Raw genomic sequence first — 17,774 nt, forward strand, 5'->3', positions numbered from 1 at the left:
TCCCATTGGCTACATGAACTACGGGTCCCCAGGATGATCACGGCATAACTTTATAACCTTTACTACCTTCCCTTAATTAAAATAATAACATTAAAAACATTGTCATTACTTCTACACGTGCAGCCATTTCAAAGCATTAATTTCATAGTTTCGGTGTCAGAACTGATATAAAAACGACCCTTAGCTTAGCTGTTGCTTCTGTTTTGGTTTGGGCTGTCAGTGTGGCTGGCAGCACTTAGCCACGAAGCTAACTATGGCAGCAGTTATCCTTAGCTTCCCAACGATGCAAGGCTTCAGGATATTCACACAGTGAGTATATGGCATTATTTGCTGCAAGCATATTATTAGCTTCGTGTATAATAACTTTGTTTTTTCTGTTTCATTAACGAGTGAACAGACGCCTCCATGTTAGCACACTGCTAAGCTTCCAATATTTATCCTAAGTTGAGCTCTAAATGGCCTTGGAAAATAGGTCTTCATTAAACCGATAATTCTTATAGTGTGTATATGTTTATAGCTACGTAGTACTGAAGTGTTTCCGAGTTTGAAAGGCTCTGTGGCTAACAATAACATGACAAGGTTAAGCTAGCATAGATGTTTCTTGTTTCTAGTTGCAACAAGGACCTGTTTAGAATAAGCAAAAACATGTCCTACATGTTAAGGATTATGCTGATTATTTGCTACAACATTATTATGGTAGTCTTATATTAAATGGGCAGATCAGTAGCATTAGCTCTGCCCTTCATGACCCAAACAAACATGCGCAGTAGTTTGATCTGTGAAGTGTTGTCCTCAGGAAACTGTCATGGACCAAAAGAGGCGTGAGGCTGGCTTCAGGTGAGTGCATGACAATCAGTGTCACTTTGATGGTTAGTTTTTCACATGTCCTGAAATGTGTAAACAACAGAGAGCCTGTGTGTACTGTATACTGTACCAATTGAACATATTAAAATATGTTGGGCACAAGAAATGTTCACATCCATTGACATCCTTGTGTTTTAGCACGGCCTTTTGCACTTTTTTCTTATATTCTCTTGCCCCAACACAATATGTTCAACCACAAACTTGGCTTAAATGATGAGTCGTACCATTAACACACACATGTTTCCATCTGCAGGTGTGGCGAGGATAGAGAAGGTCCTGATCGCCAACAGAGGAGAGATTGCGTGTCGTGTGATGAGAACGGCTAAAAAGATGGGAGTGCGCTCAGTGGCGGTTTACAGCGACGCAGACAGGCACTCCATGCACGTGGCTATGGTGAGGGGAATAGCGTTCCTGTCATGTTCACCCAATGTTTTAAGACGACTAATCGCGTTGTTTTGGGATTGTAGGCCGATGAAGCATATCACATTGGCCCGGCAGCGTCTCAGCAGAGCTACCTTTCAATGGAAAAGGTTTTGGAGGTAGCAAAGAAGTCTGGGTCACATGTGAGTCCTAATCGAATTCATATCCATCGATCTGGAGGAGAATTTTTGGTTATTCACATATGAGGAGTACCACACAAACTGTCTACATGAGCTGTGAAAACCAGGAAGGTGTTAATGTGGTTCATTACTATTGCTTGACTTCTTTTGCATTTCAAAATGTATTGTTGGGGTGCAGTAAGTAAAGCATTGATAATTAAACACATTACAGCTGAGTTTTGGTTGCCTTAAAGGTACAGGCCACCGTTTTTCCAAAGTGAGATATGTTCTTACCTGAGCTTAGACGAGTTGATGCTACCAAGGCACGCACAAAGACCAGACATGTATGTATCAACCCCTCTAAGCTCAGGTAAGAACATTTCTCAGAATGGCAAAAGAGTGGCCTGTTCCTTTATGCTGCAGATGAGGACACAGGCATAGGTTTTACTATAAGCCATTCCTCATTTGAAGACGAACATCTTGAATTTAGTCACTGGACTTGAACTGGCCTCCACCAGCACTACCTCGGATGTGATCGGGGACTGGTTCTGGGATTGTAGACGTAGGAGAAACTCCTTTTATGTTAACTTTCCAAACTTGTTTAAGCCTTATGATCTGGAAACCCTAAGTGTGATTCTCATTTAGCTCTTAGATCTTATAATTGCCTTGAAAACGCAAACAAAAAAATGTTAAAAAAAAAATCATACTGTATAATGTTTTTGTAATTATGAATAAATCCATGATGACTTGAACATGTTTATGTCATAGCCATAGACATACTGCAGATGAATCATGTTTATAAATTATACATAAAAAAATACCTACCTTACTTTTAATGTGTAGGATGAACTGCTCTATTATATCTCGTTCTTTGTTTCGTAGGCGGTGCACCCCGGTTATGGCTTCCTGTCTGAAAACACGGAGTTTGCAGAAGCGTGTAAAGAGGCCGGCATCATCTTTATCGGGCCACCATCTTCTGCCATTAGAGACATGGGCATTAAGAGGTACATTATGTTTGTTCAGGTTACATTTGAAATCATTACATGCTACACTCTAAAAGATATAAGGGCACAACAATTAAAGTTACCAAAGTTGTTGTTTCTTCTCCACATTTTTTACTTATTCATGTTTTTAAAGTGTGACATTTTTTTGGGGGGGGCAATTTATCTCTTCAGCACATCCAAGCACATCATGTCGGCTGCCGGCGTGCCAATCATTGGAGGTTACCATGGGGACGACCAATCAAACGAGAGACTCCAGGCTGAGGCGGCGAAGATTGGATATCCTGTCATGATCAAAGCTGTCAGAGGAGGAGGGGGGAAGGTGAGTTTTTGATATTTACTTATTTATTTTTGCAAAGGTTTAAACTAGTTAAAGGCAATATTTAACGGTGCATTATGGAACTTTTCATGTGAAAAAGCAAACTTGATATCTGTGCGTAACTGACCTTTTTGTGACTCAGTGGCTCATCAGTCATCATCGAGGTCAAATATGCACTAATACAAAACTTTTTTATAATGCAAAGTAGACATATCACACAGACAATGCCTTTTTTAATTTTTTTATCTTGGTTTGATATTTCCTTGTCAAAAATGTTGCTTTATACACAGTTTTGAGTTCAGTCGCCTCTTCTTCTACAGCTGAAGCGTCCGATCTGTATATCCTGGATTTCATTGCGTTACAGATGAAGCACAAAACTGTCCTCCACATTTTTAAAGTGCATAATCCATCAAGCTGTTTTCATTTGTTTTTTAACATGTCATTCCCGCTGCTGCCTGCAGAGGACGCTCCAGGCCAATTAAAAACCTTGACCAAACCAGTCTCACTCCTTACTGTCTTCTCTTATATAGAAATATCAGCGTGTGGTAGCCAAAAGATTAAGTCTGAATTCTGCATGATATGTCCTATTTAAGCGTGTCCTCAGTCATATATTTGACCTGATCTAATACTCTCTCCTGTATTTATCAATCAGGGGATGCGTATTGCTCGCTCTGAAAAAGATTTCATGGAGCAGTTGGAATCGGCGAGACGAGAAGCTACAAAGTCTTTCAATGACGATGTTATGCTGGTGGAGAAATTTGTTGAAGATCCCAGGTGCCAAGACCCACCTTTAATTCGCCAAATCTCCTATAAGGAAAAAATACGACTAATATTTATTTGTCTTTGTCAGACACGTGGAGGTGCAAGTGTTTGGGGACATGCACGGCAATGCGGTTTATCTGTTTGAACGGGACTGTAGTGTGCAGAGGAGGCACCAGAAAATCATAGAGGAAGCTCCCGGGGTGAGAAAGGCGTTTGGTGAAAATGCATCTCTGCTCAGGAAATCATCGACACGGAGCAATCGATGGATATTAATGTGTTGCTGTCTGTTCTTTCAGCCCGGTATCAGCGCAGAGGTGCGGAGGAAGCTCGGGGAAGCAGCTGTTCGAGCCGCCAAAGCTGTTGACTATGTGGGAGCAGGTGAGACACGAGCATTCTCTATTTACCAGCCAGACGGATAAGGAATATGCCATGAATAACTCGTGTTGGTTCCCACATAAAATACCTTGGGAAGCATTGAGCACTTCCAAGCTCCCATTCTACATACTTTTGTTTGTTTAAGGAAAACAGACGTAAGCTTCTTTAACATTTGTTAATGTCTGTTGATGGAGCATTGTTTATACTGGATGTTTTGACATTTCTAACAGAAAGCCTTGATGAGCAATAGCAATATCGACATCAAGCTTCTTACTATGTTACCATGATGTTCCTTCATCAAAAACATACTTGGAGTTGTATTTTTGGCCGTTCATGAAGAGTAGACGACTTAAACAGACAGAGGCGATTTGAAACACATTTCATTACATTCATGCGGTTTCAGGTAATCCTGTTACATTTAGCTGTTTCTACTTCTATGGTGTCACTGCTTCGTTCTGTACTTCCTGGATACTATTGCATCATTGTGGGTTTTGAAAATGAATTTCGGGTCTTAACAATCCAACATCATAATATTTGTTCTGAGCCGCTCTGCTGCGTTTATAATCATGCTGAAGCTGTAAACCACGCCATAAATCGAAAGGATTATTATTTATTCCTACATCTGCCAGCAGGAGGAGCCCCAGTCAAAGTCTCCACCAGACATGACTTCAAATGATTAAAACATTTTGTTTTGAAGTCTATCATTAAGCCTCGTATATGTCCACTTTAAATTTGGCAATGAATAGAATATTTTCATTTCATCATAACTGTCAAATTTTACAAGATTTTCCACAATGTGTTAAATTCTAATTCTTAAAATGTCATACATTTTGGATAAACTACTGATGAGTTACAGCAGGTAACCCTTTTTCCATTAAAAAAAGATGTCATAATTTCTACCTGACACGCCCACTTTTTTCCCCTAAACCTTTTTTTTCACAGCCTAAAAAAAACAAAAACAATACAAACATGTTCTAACCAACACATGCTCTTTCTGTAAAAGCATGATACCCCTAAATGTACTGTGTTGTGCTGTGATGTGTTCAGGAACAGTGGAGTTCATCATGGACGCTCAGCATAACTTCTACTTCATGGAGATGAACACAAGGCTGCAGGTGGAGCACCCAGTGTCCGAGATGATCACTGGGACCGACCTGGTGGAGTGGCAGCTCAGGGTGAGAAACACTTGATTACAGCGCTGTGTTCATTTGTCTGCTGGACTGTGACGCTCGGCACAGATCATGTGTTAGTGCAGACAAAAGGGTGTTTGAGGAAAGTTACTATGAAGGACTGTTCTAGTCAACGAGTGATGACATAAAAATGCAACTTCAAGATCATTTTTTAATATTATGTTTGAATCAAATTAAGGTCAGAAAAGACATCTAAATAGACCATCACCAACTAGTAAAATTACAAAATGTACTGTGTTCTAGTGCCATTTTGACTTAAATACAGCTCATAAGATGCAACCCACAGGAGAGCATTTAAAGTGATATTTCAGGATTTTTTTTTCTTTTTTTTTAGTTCATGCAGTCCCTCCATTTGAAGAGTTTAGTGGTGCTAGGCTAGTGTTGGGCTGGCGCATGTCTATGGTAACCAGTAGCTTGCATTAAAAACCTCTTCAAGTCCTCCAAACGTGATTTGTAGAAAGCTCCTTTGTGCTTCCACGTGTAGAAATGCCGGCCACAGGTAAACAAAGTACTGTAGATCCGGTAACCGGGCAGATCACTCCGCCGCTGCGTAGGTAACAACCAGGAAGCTGATGCTGCTCATATATACGTTCTTTTAAATGCAAAATGGTTATATTTTCAGCTTCTGAGCTTGGGTCAGACTGTTTTTAATGCAGGCTACTAGTTACCATAGACATGTACTAGCCTAGCACTAGCCTAGCACCACTAAACTCTTCAAATATAAGGACTGCATGAATTAAAAAATATATATATCCAGAAATCATCAAACATTCTGGATAACTAGGAAATTAGGCCCTATGTCAAAAATCCTGAAATATCCCTTTAACCTCATAAAACACTTAGAATTATCAAATTAAGGATGGGTATTGTTAAGGATTTATCAATGCTTTATCATAAACTCAAAACGTTGGAAATCATAATCAAAACCACTACACACTCAGAACTTGAACAGATTCCTGAGGTGTTATGGTACTTTTACTGTAGATTTATTGTTTACCCTAACCCTCTGAAAGGGTCGAGACTCACTTAAAGAGGTTCGGCTTCTTCCACTTAATGTTGCTGACCAAAATAGCCAATTAATACTTGTTTAAGCCAATCTTTGCAGCCACAGTGCAATATCCAGTGAATTCAACTGTCCCAAGCGCCAGGTTGCTTGATAGTGCACATCAATATGAATAGGAAAACGCGACTGGTTATAAATGTTAATGTTTTGTTTTCCACAAACCTTGACACCTCTTCCACCGATGTCCTGTAGGTGGCAGCAGGCGAGCGACTCCCTCTCCTCCAGGAGGACATCATTCTTCAGGGCCACTCATTCGAGGCCAGGATTTACGCTGAAGACCCAAACAATGACTTCCTGCCTGGAGCGGGACCCCTGCTGCACCTGTCCACTCCCGAGGCCGACGAGAGCACGCGCATCGAGACCGGCGTCAGGGAAGGTACTGGAGAACAAGTCGTACTGGAATTCACCATTGTTCTACTTCTAGTACTATTTGTTTTGGCTCGTCTAAATATGCAGTTCAATTCTTCTTTACGTTTTTCTTCTCTCTTGTTTCAGGAGACGAAGTGTCGGCTCACTACGACCCGATGATCGCTAAGCTGGTGGTGTGGGGGGAGGACCGGGCAGCTGCTTTAAAGAAACTCCGATACTGCTTACGCCAATACAACGTGAGCGCAGACACAACAGAACTTTACCCTTTAGGTTTTTTTTGAGGAACTGTTGATCGATGAGCATTTTGAGGCAGCAGTCTTGTTTTGCCCCCCCCGTGCAGATCGTGGGCCTGAACACTAACATCGACTTCTTGCTGAGCCTCTCGTCCCACCCGGAGTTCGAGGCCGGGAACGTGACCACCAGTTTCATCCCCCAGCATTACGCCGACCTGTTCCCCGCCCCGAGCGCTCCGTCCGGGGCCACCCTGTGTCAGGCCGTCCTGGGACTGGTGCTGCGGGAGAGGAACAGCACGCACAGCTTCACCCAGACTTCAAATGGTAACAATTAACCTCAGCCCTGCGCAGTCAGAGGGGAGGAGCGATAAGACCATGTTTACACCGTACTCAGGCTTTTCAAACTACTTTAGAGAGCTTTTCTTAGTATTAGTTGGAGCAAAATAATAAGTAGATATTCTGACGCCATTGCGATAACTGTACAATTTAAACTACAACAATAGCTATTTTGAGAAATGCATTGAATCACATGACCATCCATGTGTTTACTTGGACAGTTGTGTGTACTACAATGAATGTACCATTTCACGATAATTACTATATATCGACGTATCGTTCAATATCGTTCTCGTTTTGCACATGGTAATTGACCCCCTTTGTGTAAAACCACTGATTCTGATTCCAAATATATAAGTGAAAACGTCATCAATCAGTTCTACATAACAGGTACTACTACTTAAATCATTTCATTCTCAAAGTGGAAGATATCGAAATACAATATACGTACCTGAAGATATATTTACAAAGTGCTATGAAATTATTCAAAATAAATAAAGTAAAACGGCAATCAAGCACTAGATATTTTAACAAAGACATGAAAACCGTTTAAGCCCCAAAAACCTTTTCTGTGCTGATTTCCTATTCATTTATTATTGCCTGCAATGCATAAACTCTCCACCAGGGGTCAGTGTAGGACCCTGGGTTCCCACGGCCTCTGTTTAAATCACAATATCACAATATGTCCAATGGAGGAATAGAACACACAGGAGAGCTTTGTTGGTTTCAGTTGCGTTTGTGTTTGTGGTAGTAATCATAAAGTTGCTGATCGTGGGTCAATGTTTTGTTTTCAGACCCGTTCTCTCCGTTTGGATGTAGCAGCGGATTCAGAGTCAACATAGACCTGAGCAGGAACATGACCCTGCAGCTGGGCGACAAAAGTAAGTGTTTGGTCATTGATATAGATTTTTGTTCTGTGTAGTGCAGCTTTAACCATAGAAGCTGAATCAAGCCACAGAAATAATGTGAAGATCAAGGAACTTTGGAGTTTTGTTAGGAAAATTGACTAGAACAAACCTGTAAGAGTGGGTGATCTGCCAAATGTCGATTTCATCTTAATTCAACTAGGATATAACTAAAGCTATCTGCTTCTTCTGATAATTCACACTGCGCTATCATTAACTGTGTTTCCATCTAAATAAATCCGCCTCTGTCTATAATTCTTATAGGAAAGGTGTATAACAATTGAGAATGATGGCCGTTTTTTCCTGTTTACGGCAGTCCCAGCAGTGGGTGCACTGTGCCTGTGTGACTGGAGCTTTCTCTGTTTTGCTGCTGGCTGTATTAAAGTGAGAGTCTGTAAGATTGCAAAGTGAGGAGAGAGTGAGAGTGAAATGTGAGGGTAAAGAATTAAGCTTCTCCCCTCCTGATTGACCAATGAGACGAGCTTTTGCGGTGAACCGGCCTGTCGGGTTCAAAGTGATGGCACCGGGGATTCTGATTAGTGTCTGACAAAAAATATTATTATTTAATATTACTTACATAATTGTCAAATTTCAGACCCAGGCTGTCAATTACATGCATATATGTATATGTATATGTATATGTATATGTATATGTATATGTATATGTATATGTATATGTATAGGTGTAGGTGTAGGTGTAGGTGTAGGTGCAGGTGTAGGTGTTAAATTTGTACAACATTTAAACTTCAACACTCACTTTAATTCCTGTTGTCATTACAATGGATAAACAGCCAACATATTCTGACATGAATAGGTTCATGTAGGTTCAAACTAACTTATAGGTTACTAGTCTGGGCACCGCTGCTCTAGGACATGCATGATTTCAAAGTGCGGCCCAGGGGGAAAATATGGCCCTCACACATTTTTGGAGGCCCTCAGGCTCCTTTTTAAAACAAGGCGCACATCGCCACATAGTTTTGTCCCTCAATGGAGAAATTCGCCCTGATGCTGCTTCAAACACATCCACCAAACAATAGTACACAATAGCACAAACAAATAGTCGATGGCAATCAAAAATGACAATAATAAAATAAGGAGTTTGAATGGCTGCCCTGTGGATCCAGGCTCCGCGTCCCAGCCTGTAATAAAGAGAAGAGCCCAGAGCTATCCAGCTCTTACACTCTGTACAGCAGTGAATGAATGTTCTAAGCTACTTCTGCCCTGGGGATAATTAAAGTTAGTTGAATTGAATTGAAATAGTCTCCAATATGCGGTTGCCCTGGTTGAAATAAGTCTGGACACATCTGTCCTAGAGTGAGTTTTCTAATTAAGAGCAGGCACAGTCTGGACATGTTTTAGCTGGCAGAGTTGCACTCAAAGACCCAGTTATCCTGAATACTGCTGCAACATGGGCACATCAAAGTTTAAGCACTGAGCAGTCCTGCACATATGATCTGGGAAATATTTTTTTGATGAGTTTACTGTGTATTTCATCACTTCTCGACTCCGTTTGCTTCAAAAGTCAGAGCTGTAACGGCGAAATCTGGTGTGTCCATCACTTCAAAAAGTACATTGAATCAAGTGATGGATCTGCAGCTATTGGTTAAATCACTCCCTCAGAACACGACACTCTGACCAGTGGGAGCTTTGCATGTTTCTCTTGTCAGGACTTATTCAAACATGTATGATAATAAGTGGTCTTGGATAACCTTCCTCAGTGGCAGTTCCTTGGCTCCCCTCTCAGAGCGTTGACTGTTAATAATGAATCACTGGCTGTGCTATTATGACCTTTTGTACATAATGCTCTTTTTCTTATTGCAAGGCCCAAAATAAAGCTACATCTGCTGCTGATGCTCCTAATGCCTCCTCTGATCTCTCCCTTTCTGCTGTAACGCTCTGATCTCTCCGCAGAAGTGGATGTGACGGTCAGGTACAGTAAAGACGGCAGCTACACGATGCAGGTGAGGGAGACAAAGAGTTATTTTGCTAAACTGATCCTAAAGGTGACTTTAAAATGAAACAAAATGTGGAAAATCAAGTCATTTTATTCATCCGGTTCACTTTGATCCTTTTTTCTTCTTCTGCTGTGGGGCGCCGATCTGTACTTCCTGGTTATATTGTGTCATAGTTAAAACCCCCAAAACTGTCATCCACATTTTTAAAGCCCATTTTTCGACATTGGATTGTTTCTTGGCCTTTCTGTACCAAAGTGTGTTCATCGCGACACCATGAAGCTGCTAATCACGCTGTAAATGGAAACACCTGAGCCGCTGTTCCTCGCGCTTTATGAAAAACCTCAGTGAAAGACGCGCTCCTATAGAGATGGCACGCTATAGGAGATGATGTTCTCAAAGCAGTGCGATTCTGGCACAAACGCACCGTGGATAATGCCAAATAATATATATTTTTATTGGAAATGAGGTACGGGCCAGATTGAATTGTTTGGCGGGCCGAAACTGGCCCGCGGGCCGCCTATTGACTTGGCCCGCATTATAACATACAATATCAACGCTGAGCCAACCGGAGGTATGTTTTTAAGTCCACTCAACAGTTCCGCCAAACTTGAAACCCGCTCTAGCTGCAAAAGTAAAATTCCCATTTCAATTTCTCGAAGAACAGATCTAATATTAGGATGTGTTTGTCGATACAGATGGAACCGAACTCGAGAAGGAAATTACACAAACTTTGTTGTCTTGCGTACCTTAAGTCTTTAATTTCGACTCATAACACTCTTTATCTTACGGGGGCTGCCAGTTATTTAGAAAATGACTTTCCTGCCAGTATTTATTATTAAATACCTTTTGCTCGCTCAATTCATCTTCCATAGTCATCCATGTTAAAAAATAATAAACATTATATTTAAATGCATGAATCTCAAATGTCCAAATAAATGGTACATTTTTGGTTTAACATCACACAGCTCTAAAGGAGCGCAGAGTATTAGAAGAGCTGTTCATAATTGTTAAAGCGGTACAATGTAACTTATTTACCTTAATAAATCCTTTCCGTATTCCCTCTGGGGGTAATACAAGTGTTAATGGGATGATTGGGGGCTCTTTCATCTCCCCCTGGTGTCACAATTGCAACTTTCCTGCCTCCGTGTTGGAGGCCCCAATACACACTAATGGAATCACGAAGAAGAAGCTAAAAGGCTAATGGCGGGCTAGTGCTATTGCAGGCTAGCGCCACTCACAGTATTTACAGCCAGGTTAGAGTGAAAAAAATAATTTCCATTGTGTAATTGGATGTACAATATCCCTCTGTCCCTTTGTCTTTTCTGTCAGCGTAGTATTTACTCTCACGTACAATTAATGAATCAAATACGCAACATGCTACAACACCTGCAGTGGCGCTTATGGCCTCTGGGGGCAAGAGTTACTTAGTTCTGCTTTAAAAGGTACAGAACTCAAGGATGAAGCAGTAATTTGTATTTCACGCCATTTTAAAATAATTGTTTTTTTTATATATAAATTTTTATCCTAAAGTTTTAATTAATTAATCAATTTAAGAGTTTGGCTCTCTATTACTACACTACAGTGTCTGCGTACACTGGTGCATGAATTAGAGAGTTAATGGGGGACTGGTTCCTCGATGTAAAGCGCTTTGAGTACCTAAAGCAGGTAGAAATGTGACTCTTTTTTTTTTTTTTCACTTCAATAGCTAGAAAAGCCCATGTAAAAGGTTTGCTAATCATTAAATCCCGATGCTGTATAGATTCACTGTAAATGACGATGCATCTAAAAAACACAATTATTTTTCTGTCTATGAATATCTATAACTGCTGCTAGTGATCAAAACGTTGCTGAAATCATGAAATCAAAGTCGTGTTGTCCGTGTTTCGGCTGAGCTTGATGCTTATAGCTCTGTTACATTGTCAGATCTCTATAGGTGCATATGGATGTACAGGTAAACCAGTCACACCAATGACACCAGAAACAGAGCTTAAGTTGAACATTGGCCAAGTCCACACACAGTATTTGCTTCCTGTCTGCAGATCGGTGAAGAGCTGTACCATGTGACCGGGGAGGTGGAGTCCGAGGGCGGAGCTTCCTTCCTCCATTGCTCGGTGAACGGTGTCAAGTCACGGCCCAAGATCGTCATACTGGACAACACCGTGCACCTTTTCACCATGGTAACGCCCGACACAAACACGCCCCTCTCAGTCAGACCCAAGGTGTTTAACCTCCGTGTGTTCCAGGAGGGCAGTGCCGAGGTGTCCGTGCCCGTGCCCAAGTACCTGGCTGGGGTGAGCGGCTCGGGGGCCCAAGGAGGAGCGGTGGCGCCCATGACTGGGACGATCGAGAAGGTCAGTAAAGGGGACAGAGAAGGGGCTGTTTTTACAGTACAGTAAGCATCAGTCTGGTGAGCAAACCAATAAGACACAGTGTGGACTTGTAATAGCCTAAATGTAATTGTTAAACTGGTTAGGGCGAAAATGTAGAGCTAGTAGGGCTGTGCCGGTTTGGATTTTTTCTTACCGCGGGCGGTAATCAACAAATTCCCACGGTTTTGCAATATACCGCTCACTGGCGTCAGAAGCGTTTCGAAGGTGGGGGACACGTTTGAACAGGGGAGGGGGGCTATCCAAGCACCTGAGCTGCTGTTCTCCTGCCAGACCTGGTGTTTTGAAAGGGGCCCAGAAATATAATTCTTTAACACCAGTAAATAGACCGGATACAATTATTAATTACGATCTAAAATGCACCAGATTGCAGGAAATCATATCTGAATTCTAAAAAAAAAATTCTTGGGGGAGGACCCCCCAACCCCCGCCTTCAGAGTGCCCTCCCACTTTCAGTAGGTTCTGATGGTCATGTGGGGCGGTGCCAAACCCCCTCTGATCCATATGCAGCTCCTGATGTGCTCAGTCATGTCAAACGTAGACTTGTTTTTGGCTTAGAATTTAATACAATGACGAGACAGTATCGCCATGAAAAGGGCCCCCAGCTCGGGACCGACCAAAGTCTCACTCCATAGTTTGGTGAAAAGTTGGCAGCCGTGTTTTCATTTCAGCCGCTCTGAGGTGATGTAGCGGAGCCGCATAAACACAGCTACGCAAAGTGGAGCGAATGCGCCGCGGATAATGCCAAAACATTTCTTTTTATGGAAAATAAGACGCGGATCAGATTTAAATGTTTGCCCTCGGGCCGCCTATTGAACAGGAACAGTCTAAGCTTTAAGTAAATGCTCCTGCTCATGTGCATATGGAGCTGTATCTCGTCACCCACACACTCCGCGCTCACGTAGGCCTGATGTGTGACTGCTGCACCTCACCTGCTCAGGGCGGCTGCTTTTTCATTTTATTTTCACCTGTGGCTGGTCCTTTTTGAGACTTTTGTTAGTTTTTTCATTGAGACACATGTTCAGGTTTATTATTAGTTCCTTTTCTGGTTAAATTTCGTTTACTTAAAGGCATTTTTTTTTTTTTTTTTTTTTGACGGTGATGACGGTGAGGCACTCAGACCCGCGGTGTGCTCACGTGACCGCGGTATGTCGGTAATCCGGTTACCGCCCCAGGCCTAAGAGCTAGGTATTAAGAATAAGGCTATAGTTTAATGTTATGTGCACAACTTTTAGATTTGGGTAAAGCTGAACTGGAGAAAATGGGCTCGGTTAAGGCGAGAGACAAGAGGTTAAACTACACTGCGTTCCAAATTATTATGCAAATTGTATTTTTGTGTCAAAAAGGTTTAAAAAAAAACAATAATAATGAAACTCATGGATGGTATCGTGTCTTGGGGCTCTATGAATCACTGACATTAATCTCAGAGACCTGGGATGATTAGTTTTCAGGTTAAGCCCAGTTAAGGGAAAAACTACTGAAAAAGGGTGTTCCACTTTATTATGCAGATCATCATTTTCAAGCAATATGGGAAAGAAAAAGGGACTTTCTGCTGATGAAAAGTGTGAAATAGTTGAATGCCTTGGTCTAGGTATGAAAACCTTCGATATTTTATGAAAGATTAGGCGTAATCATCATGCTGATTAGAGATTTGTGGATGATTCAGATCACACTCCGGTTTGTGCAGCTAAAGGCACAATATGGACGGTTTCTGCCAGAGAAACACATCAGATTAGGAGAACAGATGCTACAAAGCAGCATACAGGTATCTTAAGCTGCTGGTGCCTCTGGAGTCCCCCAAACATCAAGGTGTAGGACCCTCCAGAGGCTGCAGTTGTGCATAAACCTTCTATCCGGGCCTCCCCTAAACTGTTAGTTGAAGCTGAAGAACAGAAACGGCTGCAGTGGCTCAGAAATACATGAGACTCATTTTCAAACAGTCTTGTTCACTGATGAGGCCGTGTAGCCCTGGATGGTCAGATCAATGGAGTAGTGGATGGTTGGTGAATGGCCCCAATGTCCCAACAAGGCTGTGATGTCAGTAAAGAGGGGGCGGAGTCATGTTTTGGGCCAGAGTCATGGTGAGAGAGCTGGTCGGCACTTTTAGGCTACTACTATGGGCATAAAAGGAGAGAAACTCATGATGTGGACCCCCTCCTCCCCTGACCTCAACCCTGTTGAGAACATTTGGAGCCTCAACAAAAAAAACCTCTATGAGGGTGGGAGGCAGTTTTCATCCAAACAGCAGCTCTGGGAGGCTATTCTAACATCCTGCAAAGAAATCCAAGCAGAAACTGTCCAAAAACTCACAATTTTAATGGATTTAAGAATTTTGAAGCTGCTATCACACAAGGGCTCCTTTGGTAAAATATAACTTGACCTGTTAGTATTTTTTTGCTTGAAATAGCTTTTGATTTCAGTAAATATGACCTCCTAATGCTACAAATTCAACAAATGACCATTTTCAGTTAATTACAAGCTTTAAAATGTATTGAAACGATGAGTTGCATAATAATTTGGAACAGTGGATTTTGAGGTTTTTACTATATTTATTTTTGAAAAAAACACTGTTTTCACTGGGAGATTTTTTTCCACCACATTTAAATGATCCTCCACCAGTTAAAGACTTGAAAATTATGCTGACTCTCATTTGAGTTGACAATTTAGAAAATCTTAGAAAAATGTCATTTGCATAATCATTTGGAACGCAGTGTACAACGGGAAAGTTGAGAAAAGTTTTTTTCAGCGTAGCATCGTGGTGGACTCTTGTTGGTCCCTTGTGTATTCATTCACTTATCTACATGTTTGGTATCCACGTGTAGCACGAAAGGCGACTCAAAAACTAAACGGGAACCACAATCTCCTCTGTTCAGGCGGCGTGTATTTTTTTACTGAGTGCATTTTCTCCAGTTTCGGCTTTACAAAAATTTAAAAGCTTCTAGACTGGAGAGCAACAGTGTCACGGCAAGGCTTCCAAAAGTGATTGTGTTGTCGCTGCGTTTTTTTGTCGGGTTTAGTTTTTTCATTAGTTTTTCGTCTCTTTTTTTTTGTCGGGTTTTAGTTCTCGCATAATCCTAAAATGAGAAGGACTTCCTCCGCTGCACCTGTCCCTTCACTGCTGAGTTACCGTCCGCCTAATCCAAAGTGACGGCTCCGTAATGGCTCTCAGACTGACACACACACAGAACTCTCCAGAGAAAGATGGCCGGACTGATCGGAAGTGAAGCTCTGGTCTCTAATGGAAACGTTTCAGTGATGCGCCGTGTGATTTACAGGTTTTCGTGAAGGCGGGAGATACTGTTGAAGCCGGGGACCCGCTGATGGTCATGATCGCTATGAAGATGGAGGTAAGTATGGGAAGCTAAAACGTGCTAACCAGAAGCTAATAGCAATAACACGGTATAGCTTTATAATGTGGTAAATGACGCGTGTATTTGAGCACTTCAGAAGTTACTACTCTCTCAGTAATATGTTGGTGTAGCCTCAATAGTGAGATGGTGGCAGTCTCTCCCAACTTCTCTGGAGAAATCAGACCTTAATCAAATCAGGAGCGTCAGTCGGACTAGGCTCAAACAAAAACGTAGTGAGTGGAGCGCACGGTGGTGTGGTGTTATACCCTAAAGCGACTCCCAACACAAATGATATTGCAGCTACGTCATATTTCAAAACAAGACTTCACTGATGCCACTGTTTTGTTTCGCAGCACACCATCCGAGCGCCCAAGTCCGGAGTCATAAAGAGGGTGTTTTTCAGCGAAGGGTCTCAGGCCAATCGTCACGCGGCGCTGGTGGAGCTGGAGGAGGAGGAGGAGGAAGAAGCAGCAGCACAATAGACACTTTAAAACTGTAGAGACTGGAAGCGCCAAGGAAAAAGTCTTTAATATCATGTCTACTATCCTTTTTCTTTTGTTTGTGTTTTTTCTCAACTAATTCTCTGCCTTTTTTATAAACTAAACTGATCTAAATTTGTAGGAGACACTGTTTTTGCTGGATTGAGATGAACTCGTTCAACTGTTACTGATGACGGATTATTATAAAGTGTTAATAATTAGGACTAAAACTCGATGGCATCTGTGTGAAACACTCCTTGTACTGTAAAGATTCCTCAGTCCTTTGTCAGATTTTGTAAGATGGCTGCAATCTTTCTTTAGTTTTTTAGATCAACACCACTGTGCAATTATTGTGAAATTTGGAATGAAATGTAAATAAATGCATAAATAAAAACATATAAAATCTTGTTTCAGTTGACAATTTCACAATCCAATCCAGCCATAAGGATTATATTTCTGAGCCCTGATGTACAGTATACAATCAGATACTTGTAATGCAGAGATCCATCCACCAGGGGTCAGCAATTCATGTAACATTTTTTGCCAAATCGAAATTGAAGGTAAGGCAAACTTTCAAATAGTTACTGATTCTTCAAAAGGAATGTTTAGACACAACACACAATATTTCACAACTTAGTTTAGAGCAAAACTGTTGAAAATGTGGATCAAATTTGACACAGTAGGTCATAAGATACAGGTCATTTATTTCATTTCATCTTAAGACTTATGCTTTCAATAATCTTATATTTGGGTCAATTGAAGGTTCAAATGACACAATTGGGTATATTTTTATCATTTACAATTGGGTAACTTTTAATGCAGAAAAGGTTAATATTTGTCTGTGTGTGACCTTGTAACTGATCAGATGATCAAATATCGCTGTAACTATTTTTCCTCATATGCACCATAAAGTTAAATTATTTTCTTTTTTTGAATGCATTGTGTACACACAAATGCCCGATGTACCAAAATTATACAAATTGAAACACAATAAGCAACTTGATATTTCATCCCATTTTTTTTTTTTTGGCGGAAATAGAACTGCATATTTTGATTAACAGAACAGACATATATATATATATGAACCATTAACAGTTTATTCCTCTCTTTATGGACATTTGACCATTACATACAGTGACCTACTGTATATTCAGTGAGCATTACCTCATTTGTTCCTTCTAGATAACTTCATTTGTTCTTTGGATAAACAGTCATCTAGTCTATAGAGATGCCCTTGTCCATGGTGCCTTATGTATCTGCTGTATCTGTGCATTTCATCTTTGCATCTCAACAATGTAAGACTACTTTGACCATTACATCATTGGTTACACCACTGGTCCACTCTGATCGTATGAGCTTATACAGTCTGTTTGTATAAACACCATGTCCTGGCTCTGGACTGACAGAGCATCTTTGTACTGTGGCAGGGACAGGTGTGGTCAGGTGATCACATGAGGCTCTAAAGGGAGGAGCTACACATGCTTGCTTCCTCTTTCTGAGCCGGCCTGTGCACACGTTGCTTCCTGGGTCTTAACAGTCCAGTTTTAAAGGCTCAGTGCTGGTTGCCGTTTAGTTTTGAGTTAGTTTTAGTTTACTTGGTTATTTCATTTAAACAAGATCCCCCCAATTGGTGTGGACCCAATCTAG

General features: G+C 41.3%; 1 protein-coding gene across 1 annotated transcript; it reads left to right on the plus strand.

The window, feature by feature from the left end:
- The first annotated feature begins 23 nt into the window (after nucleotides 1–23).
- mccc1 (methylcrotonyl-CoA carboxylase subunit) lies at nucleotides 24–16,376 on the plus strand. Its single transcript, XM_079575158.1, has 19 exons — nucleotides 24–309; nucleotides 797–837; nucleotides 1,118–1,257; nucleotides 1,332–1,427; nucleotides 2,286–2,407; nucleotides 2,579–2,726; nucleotides 3,376–3,497; nucleotides 3,574–3,685; nucleotides 3,782–3,863; nucleotides 4,908–5,035; nucleotides 6,306–6,489; nucleotides 6,609–6,718; nucleotides 6,823–7,039; nucleotides 7,846–7,932; nucleotides 9,868–9,917; nucleotides 11,951–12,088; nucleotides 12,155–12,262; nucleotides 15,574–15,645; nucleotides 16,002–16,376. The coding sequence occupies exons 1-19, from the start codon at nucleotides 254–256 to the stop codon at nucleotides 16,128–16,130; spliced, it is 2,142 nt and encodes a 713-aa protein (XP_079431284.1). The 5' UTR covers nucleotides 24–253; the 3' UTR covers nucleotides 16,131–16,376.
- The last annotated feature ends 1,398 nt before the right edge of the window (nucleotides 16,377–17,774 follow it).

The sequence above is a fragment of the Gobius niger genome (assembly GCF_951799975.1).
Source record: "Gobius niger genome assembly, chromosome: 17".
Classification (NCBI taxonomy): domain Eukaryota; kingdom Metazoa; phylum Chordata; class Actinopteri; order Gobiiformes; family Gobiidae; genus Gobius; species Gobius niger.